At 29.0% G+C, this 22,771-nt stretch overlaps 1 protein-coding gene across 1 annotated transcript in view; it reads left to right on the forward strand.

Annotated features, from left to right (window-relative positions):
- LOC142327023 (U3 small nucleolar RNA-associated protein 6 homolog) overlaps window positions 1-22,771 on the forward strand; it is a 52,527-nt gene that overhangs the window by 12,662 nt on the left and 17,094 nt on the right. Inside the window, exons 5-8 of the mRNA XM_075369784.1 lie at window positions 2,810-2,975; window positions 5,381-5,488; window positions 14,701-14,896; window positions 21,068-21,307. Of these exons, the coding sequence (XP_075225899.1) occupies window positions 2,810-2,975; window positions 5,381-5,488; window positions 14,701-14,896; window positions 21,068-21,307 (710 nt within the window). The remainder of the gene's footprint in view (window positions 1-2,809; window positions 2,976-5,380; window positions 5,489-14,700; window positions 14,897-21,067; window positions 21,308-22,771) is intronic.

A 22,771-nucleotide genomic window follows, 5' to 3' on the forward strand; every position in this document is an offset into this window, starting at 1 on the left:
TTTTGTCAAATCTCAAAAACAATAAAATAATTTACCTAATTTCATTTTTGTAAGAGTTTTACTGTGCTGATAGATTATTATAATTGCTCACAATGAATTTTAAGAAATGAAATAATTTAAACGTTTGAATTAAAGTACAAATTTTTCACTTTTTTATTTATATTAAATTTTATTTTCTACATACTTATAACTTTATCTTATAATCAGTCATCAGTTAATAGGCATATTACAAACCAATAATGTAATAATAATCCCAATATGTAGGAAATGTTGACATGATGAAATACCTTTTTAATTCTTTTTTTTTATAATCTGAAGAATTTCTACACTTACTTAATGTTCTGATTGTACTTTTCAAACAAAATTGTCATTCTATATTTTATGGTTGTAATTGTGATTTTTTCCAAATGCAGAATAACCCCCCATAAAATAATTAAATGATACATAAAATGATGTACTTAAGAAGGCAGAAGTATGTTAATTAACACTGCAATGTAGCCAAATTTTATAGTTACAATATTAAAAACTGAAAAACTTCTCTCAAAAAATGTAGAGATCATCACCATTAAAAAGTAATGAATCTAAAACAAATAATGAATAAATAAATGTTGAAAAATCATAAATCTAAATTACTTAATATTTCTCCATTTTCTAATCATCACTTTTAAATGGAGGATCAGAAACATTACAAACTCCATTTCTTAACTTTTGGTCAGCCTGTATATCTGGCAGCTCTTACTGAAAGATGGAAGAGATCTTATTTTCATCAAAACTATACTGTTAAATATTTTCAACATCACTGTTGAAATGAAACACAATCCATTAAAAAGGTGTTACAATCAGTTAACCTTAAAGTACCTTTTAGTAATTTATAGGGAATTGAAGATGTTTAACGTACATGTTGAATAACCAGAGACTAGAAAAATAGATTTTACTTTATGAACAATGAATACTTGTCATCTAAAAGATACTTTCATGTTTTGTGTTGTCAAATAAAATTACTCTTTTACCCTTACCTCTTCAAGAAAATGTCACATATATTTTAATAGTGATAGTATATCAAGTACATCAACAAAATTTATTTATTTTGTACAATATTTTTATTTAATGTAATAAAAGACTATCTGTAAGGGCATCGCACAGTAACAGGAAGACTATATGAATATATATATAGTAAATATTTATATATATACGTTTCACAAAAGTACATGTATAATTTTATAGAGCATATCATTTGAGTTTTTTAAGTAAGTTGAATTATGCTCTCAGAAATTCATAGTCGTGTCAGAGACCACATATGAATTAGAAAGGCAACAACGTATCTTGATTTTAATTGTGACACTAGCAGAAAGAGGTGATTATTTCTTTTGAAACTAAAATTTACCACCAGGTGAGGAATTAAAAAAATCAAACCGCTACAGATAAAACACAGTTGCAACATATAACATATTATAAATGAAATGAACAGTGGAAACACAAATTAAATTCTGTATTTACATTAGTAAAATTTTAGATATTTACCATATTTTTACAAAGGATGTTCAAAATGAGCGCACTGAGCAGCAATGCACGTTTGTCTCAAGTGATCATATTGAGAGTCATCTGACAAAATTTTATCGGTGCTGTCGAACTCTTCCTGGGTGTTTTCAAATAGCTCCAAAGAGAAAATCATAATTAGATACATCTGGGAAACGGGGAGGTCATTCTTTTGTAAAAGCCACATGAACATGCGTTAGTGAATTGTTTGATTTGTGACACTAGCTCCATTTTGTTGAAAGAACCCTTATTCATTTTCACAGTCTTTTAATCTAGTATAGAACTCTTTTAAAATTGTATAATACACTTCTTTATTGGGAGTTCGATAAAAAAAATATATATATAGGCCCCGCTATACTATTACCAGAAACAGCATACTGTACACAAATTTTCTCATCGTCAAGTAAAAGCTGAAACATCTGGCGAGGATCTCAGTCATTCGGTACCAATAATAATATTGTGCGACTTAACATGCCCAGATAAATGAAACCGTGTCTAGTCTGAGATGAAATACAGCATCAGGTCTGTCTGTTGAGAAGCAAGTCACATTAATTAAGAAATGTTGTTTGTCTTATCTTAAGTTGCATATTTGTTATGCAATATAGTTTAGTCTTAGATTGTGAAGAATTTTACACCACTTAGTTATGTTTACTTGCTTTTAGATTTTTTCTCACCAGCAGAAAGTTTTCTTAAAAAAAAAAGAAGAAAAATACAAAGGATTCCCTTTGTAATCCTAATAGAAAGTTGTCTTTTTGTTTTGTGTTTGAAACCAACCCCATTATTTACCATTTTTTAACCAAATTGTGTATGATACTCTTCACTAGAATATTGGAGTTTAGAAATTGTTCCGTGAATAGTTGACACATCTTTTGTAAGGATCCAGAATGCACATAAGCTTCCATTGTGGCTACACTTTCCTCAATTGAATTAGACATTTTAAAAAATAACTGAAAAGAATAAAGCCTGTATTGCTATGAAGTATAAACAGTTAATTGACAACAATAGACAAGGTAATTAACATTCACAACCAATAGTGACACTGATAGTACCAATGACAGTAGTAGTGTTAAAAGTTGAATGTCAAATAACTGCAGTTTCTAGCTGACTCAATTCATTTTAAATTGTTTGCTTTGTATACCCATACAAACATTTTTTTATGCATTATTGTATAAATTGTTATTACTGTGTACATTTTTATTCAGAAAAATTGAACTTAAAAAAATGGATTTTTCCACCTATTTTATAAAATAAGATGTTTTTTTATTTTTTTCAGCTAGTGGAAAATTAGACCCAACTGATCCAGTTTATCAAGGTCGACCGGCAGAGTTAATTTACCAGTCTGCAGTAAAAAAGATACCTGAAGTTTCATTTTTAGTAGAATTGTTGGAAATAACAAAAAAGTATGATTTCACATTAGTTCTTCAAAACACAATAATATCGTAAGTATGACATTGTAATTTTTTTAACATGAAATATGTTATGAAGTGCAATATAATATGAGCATTCAGGTTAAATAATAAATAAGATTTGAACAAAACCAGAGCCTCCTGACCTACATCTCTTACACAATATCATATGATTTCTATTATATAGGGTATCTAAAGTCTTTCTATGATTACAAAAAAACTATTACAGTTACTGCTGTGCAGTTTGTGGCAAAAGAAAGAAAAACCTGTAAAGTTTTTTTTTTAATATTGGTTTGTTGCAGGTAGAGGCAAGTAGAATACACCATGATCAATTTTTTTATAAAATGGCATCATTCCAGGAGAAAGCGCACTGTGTGTTGTGTTATCATGAGTTTAAATCACTGATTACTGGGCAACAAAATTTAGAAGGGAATGTGGATGACCAACACCTGATAAGAGTATTGATGCATGGTATGCAAAGTTTAATTAGAGTGGAAGTGTAGTTTACCTTCTACAAAACAGGGTGGCCATCCATTAGTGAAGAGAAGGTTGAGGTTGTGCAGCAGACATTTCTACATAGCCCTTCCAAATCTACCCAATGTGCATCTCATGAACTAGGAATTCCCCAGTCAGCAGTGCACAAAATTTTACACAAGAAAAAGATTGCATGTTTATAAACTTCAAATATTGCAACATCTACAGCCAGATGACGGCTCTCACAGATGCCAAGATTTTGAGATTACAAAATCTCTGCCTTTATGACCAACATTTTGCAACAAATTGATAACGACAATGAATACTAGCAGCGCTGTGTTTTTCAGATGAGGCTACTTTTCACACCTCAGGGAAAGTAAACAAGCATAATGTGAGAATGTGGGGCTCAGAAAATCCGTACTTTACCAGAGAAAAAATTAGTGATTCCGCTAAAGTGAATGTGTGATGCAGTTTGGTGCACAACAGAATCATTGGTCCTTTCTTTTTCATTGAGCAATCAGTGACAGCTAACATTTACCTGGATATGCTGCAACACTTTGCTGTACCTCATCTAAATGACTTGCAGCCTAGGGTAGTTTTCCAGCAGGATGGCGCACCACCACATTGAGGCTTACTAGTTTGAGATTTTCTGAAAGAATCATTTCATGGCATATGGATTGGGTGCGATGATCCCACTCCGTGCCACCACAAACACCAGACAACTCTCTTAGATTTTTTTTTCCTGTGGGGTTATGTTAAGGACAGAGTCTATGCAATGCCTGTACTGATCTGGACACATTGAGACGGAGAATATCTGAAGTTATTGCTAGTTTTACCGAAAAAACATTGACTAACACATGGCGTGAAATTATCAGTTGGACATTCTATGAGTGACAAAAGACACACATGTTTTAAGTTTATTGACATGGTAAAAAAAACTTGATAGTTTCTTCTTTCTTCTGTTACAAACCTCATACCTGTACTTGTAATAGATTTCTTGTAATCGTGGAAAGACTTTATGGACACCGTATATGTTTATAATTAAACTACATCAACCTACCTCCAAGTAATTATGTTTATAGTTAATTCTTACCTTCCCTGGCACATCCATACTTCAGCCACCAGCTGAATCGTTTTAAAAACGTGATGAGTTATATATATAGATCTCATACTACTTTAAGGTGTTTGTTGTTTTTTTGTTCGGATTGTTAGGACTAAAGGATTTCTCTCTTAGATCAGTATTCTCTCTTATCTTTTATGGATGATTTAATATTCATTCATATATACTGTGGTCACTGAATGGTTTGTATAGAATAATTATAAATATTTTTTAATAGAGGACATATAATTTTTCCCCATTACACAAAACTTAAATGTCTGTATGGTATCAGGCAAACTGTAACTGAAATATTGCCTTAATTTAAGTGATTACATAACCTCTAAATCTAGATAAAAGAATTTTAGTTTGTTATTTGAACAACATTATTCTGGTCAGTTATACAGAAATTTATGAAAAATCTACATTTAAATCTAAAAAGCATTATTAATTGAGATCTGTAAGCAGCTTCTTAATTCCTTGTTCATGTAGTAAGTGCACGTGTAGCTTGTTTTCTATTGTTAATTACAAGCAAACGATGAAATAGTGGCCAAAAGACTATTGAGCCCCTGCATATGTGGTAATGACAAGTAAATGATACAATTTTGTAGGGCCTTAATAGAAAACAATTTAAGATTCAGCTGAGTACTCCAAAACAATTTACAGATTTAGTTATCTAATTTGATGTCACACTAATTAAATGATTGTAATTCCAAACAAAAAGATAAAAATTTATAGTGAGTGTGGCAAAACTGTTGTGTTTTGAATTCATGACTTGAATTCAATTGCAAAATTCATTTATTTCCTATTAAATGATGAAAAATATGTATATAATGTGTTTTAAATTCATTTCCTTTGTGTTTTACAGAGATCTAAAAAAGAATTTTTCATTAGATGAGTTAACATGGGATACAGTTGCCAAAAATGAATTGATTGGCGTCAAAGACAAGAAAATTCCATTCAAAGAAAAAGTCCGGTAAGTCACTCGATGTTTGTGTTCAGACTCAGTGCATGTTATTAAAAATTTATTTAAAAAGGATTTTAAAATTTAAAGGTCTCTATCAGTTCGCACTTGGCTCCATACATACTGTATAGGTCGGCTCCACACTACATTCAATCAGTTTTCTTCCAGCCTTCTTCTCAAATATTAAAGGATGATATCTAATTACAAAGTGATAAATGTTTATATTTATTTATTATTTGAACCAGTGGTAAGTACATAGTGTAATTATCCTAACCAAGGTAGATGTTCTCGACATATCTTTTGGTCGTCGATCACGTTTATATATATATATAATTACATTTTTGAAGAATCTACCAGAACTGCTGATAAAATCTACAGTTTGAAGAAACATCATTCAAGAATCGTCACATTCAACAATTTACTGCTTAAAGGGATTCACAGCATCTAGATCTACATCATTTTCATAACATCTTTCTTAATATATCATTTTATTTAATTTGCATTGTTTCATCATTTATGTAATATCATTGGTTCATTTCACATTTAATTTACTTGACGTAATTTAACATTTCATATTTGAAGTTATTTAATATCATTATGGAATTGGAACAGTTAACAAGACAAAGTGGTTCAGTAAAGGCCTCTATAATGAGAAATCACAACTTTTCTGATAAATTTGATTCCTCACAAGATGATAGAATTGACTTTTCAAATTAAGTTAGGAATCTTTTCAAATTTCAAATTAAGTTAGGAATCTTATTGATTTGCAAGACAGATATAACAACATTCAATCAAAAATTGAAATTGAATTTGATGATGATTTATTTTTAGATCATGAACAAGTTGAATAAGACTTGTGCATTACAGAACGCAAATTGTAACATTTAATAAAAACTAATAATAATCAAAAATTATTTAATGAAGAAATTAATTCAAATACAATATTTAAACACAGTTAATAACCAATCAATATGCCTACCTCTATTTAGAGGTAATGTGTTAAGAGTGGCAGCATATTTATAATATATTTATTGACTTAATACATAACAAATTTACAAAAACTACATTATTTGCAAGCTTCTTTAAAAGATGAAGCATTAGCCATCATTAAAGATCAGCCAATATCTAACGAAAATTATTGCTCTAGAATTATTAAAGGTATGATTTGACAACAAATATTTAATCACATCTTGTAATGCTAACTTCATTGTAAGTTCAGATTCCATAAAAAGATAATCTATAGATACTTTGTTTAATTTTATTAACAAAATATCCTCACATTAAAATTCACTTGAAGCACTGCAACTTCCTTTTAATACATATCCAAACTCCCAAAAACTATGCCGTCAAAAACTGTTGCCAATTCGATTTCATACTTTAAACAACTTCATAAATCCTAATAATTCATTATCCATGAGTATTCTGCTTCTTTACTTGCTTTTGAAAGACGATAATTCCCAATGCAAATCATATGAGTGATCGATCATTCCCTAGTTCTAAATCCTAATTAGTCATTTATAAGAACTTCTATGGTATAAAATAATTTGATGCAATTTGTGAGTATCATGCAAAATAATGTGCATCTTAATTTATATAATTATTTTCAAATTTTTCTTGAAAATTACTTAATTTTTTATCTTTGAATTTTTGACAGTGTTTAAAGTTAATGAAAAAAAATTTTGATCTATTATTTTTAATTCATGATAGTATCAAATGATTCAGTGATTAAAAAAAATTAATTAATTAGCTGAAAAAATATTACAGTTCGTAATTTCTTTATTTCAAAAATTAATTCTTTTCCAGAAAAAATGTATAATTTCAAAATAGCACGTAAATTTCATTGTCAAAACTGAAATAGGTTTTAATAATTTTTTTATTCACTAAATTAATTTTTTCCAAGCTAATTAATGCACAGTTAGAGGCAGTAATGGTAGTATGATACTTTAGAGTGAAGGTGACATTAGAAATGATTTTGAATTTTCAAAATATCAAGTAAACACTTTATTGAAGGTAAAATTACATATGATTAATATTGTGTGGCTTTTTAACCAATAGGAACATATGGTAAATATATAAATAGAAACTTACGAATGATAATTAGTTCACATAATAGTGTAGCATTCACTTTTAATTGAGACAACCCATACTGCCCCTACCATTGATGTTTGATCAACACTTAATTTGTTCATTAAGTGATCTTTTTATTGAAATCAGAAATTGATTATAGTATTTTTTTGCTGTAACTGAAAAAGTTGAACTTATTTTTGAGATCGTATACATTTGCATAGAACAATAAATAATAATGTCAAGCATAGAATATTGAAGTTTCGTTCAAATTCATTCTTAAATGTATGAAATTAGACCAGCAAGAGTTTTTGAATTTTCAGTTAACATTTGAGAAAATTTGACGAATTTTTTTAAATGATTAATGTTGTTAAGTGTATATACAAGTATATAAAAAAAATTGTTGATCTCCAATTATTTCTCAATAATTTCATATTTGTTTTGTATTAAAAAAGTTCTGTCATTTAGTTACAATATTAGTAGATGAATAAAATATTTAATATTCTATATATAAGAATAAAATATTTAACAGTGTGTATTGTTACATTTGAGAAAATGAAGTAGGAAAAATATATAACAATTATTATCTCACCTTTCATACATATCTGTACTTTTTTGATTTGGATAATGTCTTTTTGAAGTACTGTAAATAAATAATTGTTTACTGTAAATTGTTTAATTTTGATTTTAAATTTTTTATATTTTCAATTGATGATAAACTCTCTGACCAAAAACCTTAACAATTTTATTGTTTTGGGAGATTGGATGTCATCTGTTTTTTGTTTTCTGTTCATTTCGTTAAATTGAAACTGTTTTTATTTTTATATTTATAAAAATTCTGGTATCTATCGTATGTTTGCTAATAACTTGTCATTGATTGTATTCACATATCCAATAAAAAATCAAATTTGTTCTAAAAATAAAACATAAATGTTTTTGGAATTTTCATGGCCAACTTTTTTTGCAATTAATAAATCATTAGCTTCAATACAATTTTTCCCAATTTTGATCTTGCTACTATAAAGTCCTTCTTTCATCGACTGCCCATGATGAAATATTGCACTTTCAACTTTATATTTTTCCCCGAATAGTTTGCAAGCATCATTAGACACTTTTTTTATTCCTTTAGTTTCAGTTATTTTGCATAAACATACTGCATTTGAATGATCAACAGTTTTCCTAAAGAAAGAATTTCCATTCTGTGTATGAAATCTGTGTCCACATTCAACACATTTACCTTTGACATGAGTTTTTTCATTAAAATTATGAATTGGAGGCTTAACTGTTATTTTTTTTAAAACTTAACAGTTTTAATATCTATGTGTAAAACTAAATTATTTTATTTGTGCTCTGAAGCACACTTACATTTATCATTTGCACAAATAATCGTGTAATTAATAGTGTTCTATAATGTTCTTAAAAGGTTCAACTTATTCAATTTAATATATTAAAAATTCAACAGCATCTTATTGTCGTTGAATATTGAAATTCTCATGTCTACGTTTGCTCTATTTATATAATTTTTGAGTGACGTATATAATACATGATTTTTTTGGTAATTTCAGGATCTCATTCTTTAATAATGCACAATTAAACAAATATTGAATAACTGAATTAGCATAACACAAAATTGAATCACCATTAGACAATCGATGCAATTCTCTATGTTTTGCGTGGTTTATATCACTTCCATCATTTAATTCTTGGCATTCATTGATATTTTTCATGTTTCACTTCAGAAATTTTGAAATCAGCACAAAATCTTAAATACTGAGCTGATGGTAAAGCAGGAAACTCAGTTTTGTAATGATATTTTATATCATTTGTACTTAATTTATCAAATGAAACTTCAATTAACAGAACAATTTCTGAGGGAAATGTTCAATAGTCGATGTTTGAAACGTCTTAATCAAATGTGGTCACATTGATTATACTTGACTTTATCAGGCTTATTATCATATATAAGTGAAATCGCAAAGGTTATAGAAAAAACTCCACAATCAATACAAATATTTTGATTTTGAACTCTTAAGAATTTTATGGTTTTCAAATCAATGTATAGAAAGAGGTGTTGAAAGCAAAATTGCAATTTTTTATTCAGTTTACCAGCATTTATCAAGTCATAAATATAAAGAAATTTTGTATCATATTAGCAAAAAATTTATTGTCCAGGTGTATACAAAATCTGAATATATTCAGCATCTTTCGATACAGGAATAATTCTTGAAGTGTTATCCATCCACATACGTTCCAACTGGAAAGAAAAATTCAAATTTTTTTTCATCAAACACCTAAACAAATTGATATGCATTTCCGTTAGTCCTAGATTATTGAGAATATCTTCCACGTCATCATGATGTAATGTAGTAGTGAGTAAATCATTCTTGAAAAAATAATCTATTTTTTCAAAATAGATTATTATTCACTTAAATTCCTTATCAATGTATCAAAAATTAAAGTAACTGGTAAATAAACTTAGAATGCTTCAACAAGATCTCTTGAAACCTGGAACAAGTATAATTTTATTACTTCAACTGGGAATCAATTTTGAAGATTCTGAAGCAAAACATCAATGCTTCAGTGAGAATCTGCTGAAAATCTCGGAGCACTGATTATTATGCTTAAACAAGAATTCGTATATCAAACCCGAGAAGTTTTATTTATTTAACATCAAAAACTTTATTGTATGTATTTGACTATTTATTTGACTAACAAATGCTTTGATATACTAGAAAAAAGTCAATTAATCTTCAATGAAGTTTTGAGGAAGATTAAATTTTTAGTGTTCTCTGCTAAGCGATATGTCATGAAATTGTTCCGAAAGTTATCAAACTTTTAACATTTATGAAGTTATCAAACTTTATTTATTCAAAATAAAACTGTTACAATTGTAAAATTTACAATCTTATTCAGACGTTTTTTTAACCACAATATATATCTGTTGATTACTAAAAAAATTTTTAAATTATGTTACTGTTAAAATTAAAGGAATGCCTTTATATCACTAAATTGATTTTTTAAATTATACATCAATTTTTTATTCAAAAAAAATATGAGTTGGACATATACTATGTGCTATATCAACCTAATAAAGATCTAATTAAAATACATTAAATATTACTCGTTGATAATATTTACTTATTTATTCAAAGGTAAAAACTTCAAATGATAGGTTATGTTGCACTGAAGTATTTTTGTTTTATGTTAATATTGTTAAGAATGAGAGCATCAGAATTATAATTCAAATTACCTGTGAAACGAATACTATGTAGCTGATGATCAAGTTGAAAAGATTTTACCAAAGTTACTGAAAAAAATTTAACTTAAGAGAAAGATTCCACTCAAGTAGAACAGCAAGAATAGACTAAATCTGAAATCATGTGATTGGTTGATTAAATGATATATCAAGTCTAGTCAATAACTGTTCATCTGTTAATGATAAGATTCTTCTTGTTTTTATGAAGAAAACAACTACAAAATTCTCATCAAATAAAGCACTCGATCTTCAAGAATGACAATTTTTTCATTTTTTTGCAAAAATATGTCTTTTCACGTAACTAATATATATATTTTTTTAAATATCACAACCCCAGCGCCACCAAATAGTTCTACTTGTGGAATAAAAATTATTCCTTTTTTATTAAAAAAGGAATAAAAATTATTCCTTTTTTATTAAAAAAGGAATAAAATTCATATATTTAAAAGGAATTAAAATTCTCTTTTAAATTTTATTATTTCAAGTATACACTACCTAGTACTATCAAGTACTGCTATCTTGTGATGCGATTTGTAAACGGGTTAGGAAAAACTCAGGGTTAGAAGAACAAAAAACCATTACATTACAAAGATTATCACATATTTATCAACAAAAAAAACCTATATTCTTTAAGAACATCTATTTTTGCGATGATATGTAGCTTTATTTCATCAATATTATTATTATTCTTATATTTAAAACAATTTTTAAAATTTTGTAATGTCAATTTGCGAGTTTGTCAGAGTAAATAAGTCTTCAGTGTTTCCGCCGTTGGACAAACTCTCACTGGCAACATTCTACCGAATAACTTGATGAATTTATCATAGTCCAATTTCTAACATCTAAATTGGATTATAACACTGTAAGATTGTGGAATGAGAAACTGTTGAATCAAAGGTTTCCCAACTTTAAAGATTTTATAGAATTTCTTAACACGAGAAGATAACTTCTAAAAAACGTTAATGTAGTCACTTCAAATACGCAAATTAGTACAGGAAACAATGTCAAAGTAAATCACTACAATAATTCAACTAAAACTTTTACCAAATGCTTTACTTTAACCTTTTCCCATCACAATAATCCACGCTTAATTAGCGCTCTGCGAAAATATGTTGGTATCTGATTGCCTCCCTTCATAGTCTTATGCTACCCTCTTATGTAAAAAATTAAAGTATATTAAAGAGATTTAACAGACTCGTGACAAAAAAAAAAATTACGATTGGAAATTTTTTATGGCTGTAACAACAAAAAAATTATAACAGTACAAAAATTACGATTATTTAATTGCAGAATTTTTTTGCGCATTTCTACTTTTATTAGCAATTTTTTTTTTTTTGCTTTGTGTTTATGAAACATAGTTTGCTGATTTTAAAAATAATACTTTCAAGCAAATCGGTTGAAAATTGGGCAAAATATGATGAAAAACCCGTGTCATAAATCACAGATTAGTAACATATGTTAGTATAAGTGAAAGTAGATTCAGAAAAGTACGTTTTATAAAAATCCCCACCACTGAAAAAGGTATTCAGATTGACAAAAAACAATTTTTACTGTATACTGTTATTCATTACGATTCGTTATGTGTTACATGTTTACCGATATCATTTGTCAGAAAAGATATTTATAGACCTCAAGTAAAAGTGACGTATTTATCCTTTTTTTTAAAAGTGACCACAAATTCCTTTTTTATGTGTGCTGTATATCATAATTTATTATGTGTTTCAATACCTCAATATGTTGCTACTAAGATAAGCTATTTTTGTAAATAATAAATAAATCCATAATCATCATTGCAATTATAATACAAAAGTCACACACACAAGCACATTTCTGAGAAAAAAATGGTCATATTCTTTCTAGTCTAAATAAAACATTTTACATCGTATAAATGTCGTTCAAATTGTGTAATAAAACCTTTGTGAATATGAAACAAAATAACAGACTTAGATGCCATATAAAATGATTCTGTAACAGCGTTTTAAAACTGATGCCGTACATAACCAGTTCCAAGGCTAAATGATCTGAAAAGGTTAAATTATAAGAAACAATATAAAAGAAAAAATGTCAGTTTTTATTCAATCTTTAACTTAACCAATTGTTCATTCTGTAATTCAAATCATTACTTATATCAATGTAAGGAATTTTTAAACTTGTCCATTGATGATCATAAGCCTTTTTTAAAAATAATAATTGTTCTAATTGTCTGTGTAAAGGCCATTCCACTAATCAGTATTATTCAAAAAAGGTTATTAATGAAAATTCTGCGTCATTGAAACAAGTAGTGCTCTCATGCTATTAGAGAATTTTACTCAAGATACTATACTTGTTTACCACTTTCTCCAACAGGGTGCATAAAATTTTTGTAACTGGAGATGTATGTAAATAACAAAAAAAATTATAACCTTAATACCATTCTTTAGAAGGCTGGGTAGAATTAAAAGTCAGTTCTTGTTTCCAGCTTGATTATGAAAAGAATTTTTTGTGGCATATTTCAGTTTGTATAAAGATATTGGACAGTACAGAATCTGCTACAATTAAATGCTAACATGACCAATTTATGTGCACATCACAGTCATCTGGAGATGTGTACATCATGGTCTCAGCATCAGAGATATAAAATTGGAAATGCTCTTGCAATGAATTTAAATTTTCTCCACTGAAAACTATTTAAATTTTTCCACTGATGTAGTAGTAGTAGTAGTAGTAGTTCTGCAGATGGACATAATATAAACTTTTCTAGAAATATATTTAGATTCTCAAAAAGCTCAACAACAAATTGCTTTTGTCAGATGAAGTAAATGTCATACATTGTATGAAGATAGGCAGCGCCCTAAATGCAATTTTTTTTTTTTATAAACTTATACGTTTAAATAAAATTATGCCTTAAAAAGAAAAAAAGAAAGTAAATATTATGCTGATTGATAACATTATTGCAAGTCTCTGAAATTGTTCATAACTGGGGACTTGCTTTTCTGAATCTGAAGTAATTATTGAACTACTTTAATTCAGGATGGCTTCATTTTCAGATGTTTAGTGATTATTTGAAAAGTTAAATGTTGTTCAACTGGTTGAGACAATAGCTCTAGTGATATACCTGGTCACAAAAAGATGAGTTAAATGTGTTGTGTAAAGTAAGGTGTTAACAAACCTACCTGGTGGGTTTTAGATCGGCCGTTAAGTCATAAAAATTTGCACAAGATCATATGTCCTGGAATGTAAGATTTCCCTGGAATAGGAGCATCAGAGAAATCCTCTTAGAATAACGTAACATTGTCATTGTAAGATTTTACCACAAAATAAGCTTCCAACTAATGTGACTTGTGGATTTGTACAATACTCTTAAGGTACTGATTATGACTAACATTTTCGGCTGACATCAGCAGATGTGGTTGGGTAAGACAAAGTGATCATTGAAGCTCATTCCTCCGAAGGTCACCCTTACATCACTTAGTTTATTTTATTGCAAACAGCTATAAATTCTAGCCTAGCAATATCTAAATGACATCTACATAACTACATATTTGTGTAAGATACAAAAATCTCCTCTTAGCATCATAATTTATAGCCTAACTGTACTAAGATTGTTTACTTAACTAGTTAACATGAAAGATCTTATAAATTATCAATTAAGACTGCAACAAAAAATAAACCCAAAGATTTTAAACTTCATTTCCCCCTTCTCAACCAAAAAAAAAAAAAAAATGATTCAAAGTATGTGTATATATTAATTTAGGGAAATAAATTATTTTTTTGTCCTTGATAATATAAAAAAAAAATGTTTTAAGATTAAATATTTAATTATTTTAATTAAACAAGATAAGTTAAGAGATCTTATTAATTCTGTACTTTGGTGGATTGTGGTTTTGATACTAGAATACATTTTTTTTATATTTGTGTATTTCAGGCGGTGTGTAGCTATTTATAAAAAAAATATAAAAAAATTAAAAACAGAACGAATGTGGTCAATGTATCTGGACACACTTTTAGACCTTTATAAAGATACATCAACATATCCCAACTTTAAAAGGAATATACTAGTAAATGCTCTAAATGCTGCACATGTTGCTGAAAAATTACCAGAAAAATACTACTTCATGTGGGTAAGTTCATTAGTTACAGTTTTACTATTTATTTATATTAATCAGTTCTAAATTGATCTGAAAATAATGATTTTTTCATACTATAAATCTAATTCTAATATACATTTGAAGATTCTGTTTCCGTAAATGAGAGGAAGGTAGTTAAGTGATTTTTCACTTGAAAAAATGGTCAGTATTATCTGAATAGCTATCAAAAGCAACTAGTATTTCTGTTACTGGAAGTTATTTCGCTGCAGCTTTATCAAAGATGTAGTTAAAAATTTTGGATTTGTACTGTGATTGTTTTATATATCAACGAAGTACATCATAGTATATTTATATATGTCTAGTTCATTGATATATAAAATGTATATATCTTTCTTCTTTTTTTTTTTTTTAGTTAACACAATAAGTGATTATATAAAAATACAATAATACTGAAAGGACAAGTGTAGTTTAACACAATTTTTAACCACAGCCAACAGGTGGCGCAACGAATCTTGATGCTTGGTGACACAGCAGTGACAGCCACAATTTGAATCATTCTACTAACCTTTTAGCGTAACATTTTAATTACCTAACAGGGCCTAATAGGCCTTCATAAGATATATTGCGGTGTAGGTATTGGATCACAGAGCACAACTTTTGAAATTTTAATCAGCTCAATGTACAGCTAATATTTTGAACATTATTTCATTTTTAAATTTAATTTGATTTAATAATTTATATTCACATATAAGTTATGTCAAATTAAACTGGCTCACCAAAAAATGTTTATTTAATATCCGACCATTTTCTGCTAAAAGTATGTTATTATGTATTCTTCAAAATAGTAAACATGACAAGAATTAGAGATGCGCTTATGTGAAGCAGGGAATTGTACAATAGTAGGCCTACACTTAAATTGGTATAACATGCAAATCAAAATGTATTTTATTTTCGTTGCTTGCTTGTGTTCCATTTTATTTTTAAACTGATATTCAAAAGTTAATGCAAGGTAACTATTAAATAGCACTAAATAATGGAATCTGGAATTATAGCAGAAACTTTTATTTTTAGATATTAGAACAAAATAAAACTATTTTGAGAGTGAACCATCCACTTCGCAAAAAGTATTAGAATCATCATCGTAATTATCACTGTCTAAAAAATCTTCTAAAAAAGTATTAAATGAGATTCCATAATATTGTCAACAATGTGTACTTATCGCATATATTCAGCTTCTGTTTTCCTTAACTTTATCACAATGTACCTTCCAATTTTTATTCATGTCTGTCACTTTTTCACATTTGAACATCTCTGATATCAAAAGCTGTGTTATGACTTGCTACATATTCTTTAGCTTCTGACCAAACCATTTTGATACGATTTAAATTCGAGTGGTATGATAGTCAGAGAATGTCATGCTTTTTTTTGTAAAAGTTTGTCAGACATAGAAGTAAATTATTTTTATCTGTTTGCTTTTACCAGTCTGCACATTGTGGTTTAAGCATCGAGGAAGAATGAAGAACAGACTGCTTCTGCAACATTTTATCATATCTTCTTTCCTTTAATTGAAAATTGTGATTTTTCTAAAACTGCATTGCGATAGGGTGCATTGTCAGACATTACCATAAAATTATTGGGAAGATTTGGAATTAACAACTCTTCTGTCTTTTTAAGTAATTTCCCGCTTCCATTTGACCTCAGTAATTGCCACGATTTAAACTTGCTTACCAAGTTAGTAAGGAGTTTGTATAAAACACATTTCTCCTCCATCATGCGCTGTAATAAGTCTGCTGTGTTTTGAAATAAGAACTTTTAGCCCATTACCTGAATCACTACACCACAATTTATTTATAGTGTGAGAAGATAATATACATATGATTCGTCAAGGTACACTATCATTTTAAATATATTTTCAGCTCTAAATTTTTTTTTTTGTCGTCATACTGAATATGCTTAAACCTTATATCATTTTACTCAGTGAGAACCTTCCTGTTATTTTTGGTTTTTCTCCTCTTAAAGCCCAATTCTTTTATTTTTCTCAAACTCGTCTCTTTTCCTGAGTAACCAATGGCATCTTTAAGCGCTAACATTTTCTTTTTTACTGTTGGCAATTATTTATGAATTTTGTGAAATTTGTGTCCATCTCTTTGGACATGGCACCCCGCACACACAGCTACTGTTTTTCTTCACATTTTTAACTGAATCAGGTGTTTATCTTTATTTTCTGACTTCGGAAGTTAATCACCTTCTTATTTCATAAACTCATACACACTATTTATTATTTCCTGGGCCTGCCATTTTAATTTTTTGTTTTTTATGGTATACTTAAGTTCATTCATAATTATAAAACACTAAAAATTCACAAGTGATTATAAAATGTTACTTTCTTCAATCAAAACTCAAATAAATTGAAACTGCATTTGCACTAATGCACTTACAGGACAACTAGTTAATTGGATTATACTCAAGCATTCAATAACATAGACTTATGGATAATTATTTATTCTTAACTTGGCCTGACAGTATTTGAAAACTATGATCACAGCAAACAATATAGCTATATTGTTTCTTGATATGATTCTAAGAAATGTGATTCATTTCCTGAGTTAATACTTGCTTGTCCATGTTTATTTTTACAATAAATTAAATTACAGTAGATAATAAAATGTGTTTTTATAAGTCAGACAGTTATAATGTTAGTTAATTTATCTTTTAGTGTTTATATGCTAATGTAATTATAATACTTGTTGAGAGTAGGCATACATTTTTATAAAAAAATTTTATGGTAAAATATTTAATCATTTATAAAGTGTAAATACATAATTATTTAATATTTAAAAGTAATCCATAACTGTTCCAGTAATGTAAAATAATAAATTGTATTTTCAAGAAAGCAGTCAGCTTCTGCACATGAAAACTAAATTGAGTGTTTTTAGTTTGGATCACAAGCACCACACCAGCTGCCATAGTCCAAGCTTCAAGATTCATTGTAGCAGCTACCTCATATATAAATAATTAACCCCTTACTTTCCACCGATACTCATAACACAAAGCTCATAACTAAAATTCAGAATGCAGTAAATAGCCATTGACAGTTACTTCTCAAATTGGTCACTTTTATAATCCCAGTTATTTGAAATGGTGTTCATAATAACATAATTCAATAGACACAAAACATGTTTGTAAAAATAACACTGTGTTCTTTAAATGATTATATATATATATTTTTTTTTTCATGTATTATGTTGTATTTTGTTACTACATATATGCCTAATTTAATATCGGCGGACAAATATGGTAGCAACTCAGATGTGAGCTGGCGCAAAGTATACGTACACACTGATACAAGCATTATTACCGCTGTGCAGATACCGTGCAGTTCTCTCACCATAGCAGCGCTGCGGCCCCACCACTCTCAGGCTCCAATAAAAGAGTGTGCACAGGAGTGAATTTTCAATTCATCGTCGACCAACATCTGGAGAAGACCAAGAAGAAGAAGAAGAAGTTCCCTGGCCGCCTCGACATGGGACCTCCCAGTGGATGCCAACATCCCTGCTGAAGCAGCAGGTCTGGCCTGCCTGCTGAGGGAGCCGCTGGACCTGGACGCTACCTTCCCGCTCCAGCTCACCGAGCTTCAATCGCGCTCTGGCTGGCGGACTCAGCAGCAGTGGCCAGCCCACTGTGTGGGATCGGTCAGGGAAAACTGCCTCGGCCACACCGGCAAAGGATGACTGACACCAACCTGACAGTGCAGGGCTCAGGGCCACCACTGCCATGCTGTAGTGAGGATCCAGCTGCCATTGAGGGAAAGTTCAGTCTGACTTCAATGATGAGCCGCAACTCCCTGACTTCACCGGAGACCAACTTCTGGATCCAACAGCTCTTTTCAGAACTAACACAGAAATTGGTTCTTGTGCACACATAAGAACTCCACTTATACAGTACAAAATCTGAACCCTTTCCCAATAAGTTGTAGCACAAAACCAAACAGGTTTTTTATTATTATTAATAATATTTGTAGAAATCTGTGTATGAAAAATATGCGGAGTTTTAAATTTGATAAAAATTTCACAATTAAAATTTTACATGACTAAAGATACTCAAAATAGTATTATGAAGTCATTGATGAGGAGTTTGCAGACAAGGTTGTGGTAACAGAAATCCATTGAAGATTAGTGCTTGTTTTAATGAAGTGATACATGACACATCAATAGTGTGTTGACTGCATTGGGAGGAGGTAGAAGAGTTATTGTATGGGATTTTCAAAAACATCATTTTATAAACAATACACTATCTTATAACTTGATGTAATTATTATAGTGATGTCATCACCATATTATTTATAGGTTCATTTAAAATTATTTTTATATTGTTTATTCATATTCCAAAAGATTTTTGATTGCATTCCAAAACAGAGCTGTATGGATCACTCTTAAATAAACAATTTAGTTTATTATTTATTACGAATTAGGTGCCAATTGAATCACAATTCTGTAATTGAAAGGAGATTGATTGAGTATATTAAAATTATTCATCCACCAATTCACATTGTATCTTATAGAGCTTTTTTGTTACTGTTCGTTAAGTTTTTATACTTTTTGTGTTCATGTCTGGAAAGGATGTTCCATTGTTTCATGTGATTACATTATATTGTTTGGTTATTCCCTCAGATAAATCTGATGACATTTTTATTTACTGTGAATAAAATGATAAATCAAAAATTCTGTGGACAAAGAAAGAAATTATATAAAAGTATGCTAAAATTTGTGGAAGAAAAAACAATGTTTAATAAGAACAAGAGATCAAATGGCAATTTCCTTATTCCATTGCAGAAAGTTCAGCTTCATTGTAGTAAAGTTGCCAGTGTATGTCAGTGCATCAATGTGCATAACAAAAAGGAAGCTGATGCATATTTTCAGATAGAGGGGCAGTTAAGTTTCAATAATATAGATAAAAGTCATAACAGAGAAAACCCCTCTAACAACAGTTTCTGTTAACTGTAGGAGAATTGTACACAATTTTTATTACTGAGAACAGTACCAAGTTTATTAAGTTAACAAAATATAAACTTAACATGATGTGCAATGGCAAAGAGAAGAAATAAATTTAAGTTCTATATGTTAAATGATGTAAGATTTGATGATAATCAATGATAGAAATTGTCGCTTTAGAGAATATGTTGCTGCGAAAAGAATTTCTTACTTAAAAATCACCAAAAACGTTTGAGAAAAAATGGGGATATTTAATTTTAAATGGTTGAAAGTTATGTTTTAACTTTACATTTAACCAAAAAATCATGGTTGAGTGGAAACGATGAGCTCACCCATCTATTAATTATCAAAGATGAAAAACCAGTTTTGTTCTTAACACCTTACTAACACAGACTGCTAGCTCAAAAACATGTAAATGCCATGAAAATATAAAAATACAGTACTTTTAATAATAGTTTACAGAAAACTTACAACCAAATATCATACTAGTACTTGACATCACATCATATATTGTGTCAGTATAAAAAAAATTCAAACTAAAGCAGGCTGTGTAAAGTAGAAATGCAGAAGTAGTTTAAAAATAAAATATTTCCTTTAAAAAAAATCAATGTTTTAGGTAGAATTATTTCATTTGATATAAGCATCGAATTTGATTGTAATTTATTCTCTTGATAGCATTTTAAAAAAACACAGCAAGCAATACAAAGGTGACGTTCCATCAGACAGACACTATAAGGAGTTGAAAAATGTACTCATAAGATCAGGTATCAAGAAATGTAATAAACAGTTGCATATATATTGAGTACAAAATTAGTCAGTCCAGGGTTTCATTTTTTTATTGTTTTAACTAAGTTTTCAATAAAATATTTACCTAAATAAATTTCTCAATAAGTGCAATTTACATTGTAATTCAGTTACATAAAATTGATTTTAAAATACTTCAAAGATTTTTGACTTATGTTATTCTTACACACCATTCAAAAACACATTACCCTCCTCCTGAAATAATTCAGTTTAAATATTCAAATTTTACAATTATTTGAATTAGGCTAGTTTTAGTGTATTAAATCCATGCCTGTCTTTTCTTATGTTTTGGTAGTAATTGAAATGGTTTTCAATAGGTAAATGGGAAAACTGGAAATATTTTTTGAAACTATTTTTCTTACTTTTGTAGTCAACTCTTCTTTTTTTCCTCAATTTTTCTATTTTATAGGTGGATCAATTAAAAAGTACTGATAAAGCAAACAGATTACCTCAGATTCTACAAGAAGCAACAGCTAGATTAAGCAATAGTGTTCCTCTTTGGGAAATGAGATTACGATTTCATCTTAATCGTGGTGAAGTATTAGTTGCAGATGAAGCATTTAAACAAGCAAATATTTCATTAGGACCTAATGCTTTACCTCTTTGGAAATTAATGATACTTTATTACCAAGCCAAAAATAGTTCAAAGGTAAATTTTTTATTTTGTTTTTAATAAATTACTTAAAAAATGTTATTATTTTTGTTTATTTTATTTAAATTAGTTACGAATTTTTATTTGTGTTAAGAATATTATTTTTATTACTATCACTGTCTCCTGTTCCAAGTTTTCTCAGGTTAGATCCTCTCACTACTTCCCATCTGACAGCACTTTTTGCATGCATACTGTTCTGTCAGCACATACATCTTTAACATGCATCTCAGTTGTTTCTGTCCATGTTGTTAATCTCCCATTCTCATACAGTTAAAGTTTGCTTTAATAATTAATTCACCTTATAAGCTTTAAGTTTGTGCATGGAAGTGTGAAATATAAATGTTGTAACCAATGAAAACTGCCATGGCTGATCAAGATTCAATCCAAGGACCTTCCAAGGATGAAAGAATGACAGAGTTTTGACATCCTCTCCCATTGTGTTTAATTATTGCATTATCATAGGTTGCTCAATAGTCTAAGATCCAGCAGCTGATTTCTGCAGGTATCTGTTTTTTTTTTTTTTTTTTAATGAGACTCACTTTAAATGAATAATTAATGATAATTTAATACATTACTCCCGGGTTGTCTAGTAAAAATTAGCCGTAATTACCTTTAATTAAATATATTGTAATTTATTTATTTTAACGAATTGCAACTATATTTTTTTAAGAGAATTAAACATTTGAAAAAAAATGATGTGAAGAATGTAAATAAAAAATGGTTGCCAGCTCTCAGTCAGCTGTAACCTCCAGGTTTCCAGGTGTAAACAGGTAGGCAATTGAATTAATTATTTACACTCGTGTTTTTCAAAAAAATTATTTACTGAATTGAAGTTTTTATTTTTTCTGTACACGATAGTCACACTGCATTCTTGTTTACAACATGAAGCAGCACGTGCATTCCTTCATCTTGTTTTCTCTCATCCAGACTGAAAGTAATTTACATTTTTATCCTGCTTTGTAGTCTACTTGGATGATTTCAACTGTCACCATACCATTTTCTAAAGCACTGCTACAAGATAATTTTAAATTTCTCTAATAAGTAATCAACAAATATAATACTTTTCCTTTCTCTATAATCTGCTTCCCTAAGATTAATTCTTTGCTGATAAATTGAACATACAATTTCTCTTCAGATAGTATTGTACATTATAAAACTATATCACAAGCAATAGCTTGATCCATCCATCACTCACTATTTTAACTTAAACCCAGCCAAGACTAAATGTATTCTTGTTACACTTTGTAATTATGGTAATTATCAATATTGTTTTTCCTAACCATATTTTGACATTTCCCAATATAATTTCTGTTACAAGGAATATTTACTCTTTCAGAGCTAATGTTGATGGAATTAACATTTGTTCAGTTTATCAGACCTAGCAGCATATGTATGCAACAGAGTTCATTTTAAGATTCATCAGCGATCTTAGTTTTCTTCGAAATTCTTTGACCAACTTTG

Source organism: Lycorma delicatula, chromosome 6 (genome assembly GCF_047948215.1).
Source record: "Lycorma delicatula isolate Av1 chromosome 6, ASM4794821v1, whole genome shotgun sequence".
NCBI lineage: Eukaryota > Metazoa > Arthropoda > Insecta > Hemiptera > Fulgoridae > Lycorma > Lycorma delicatula.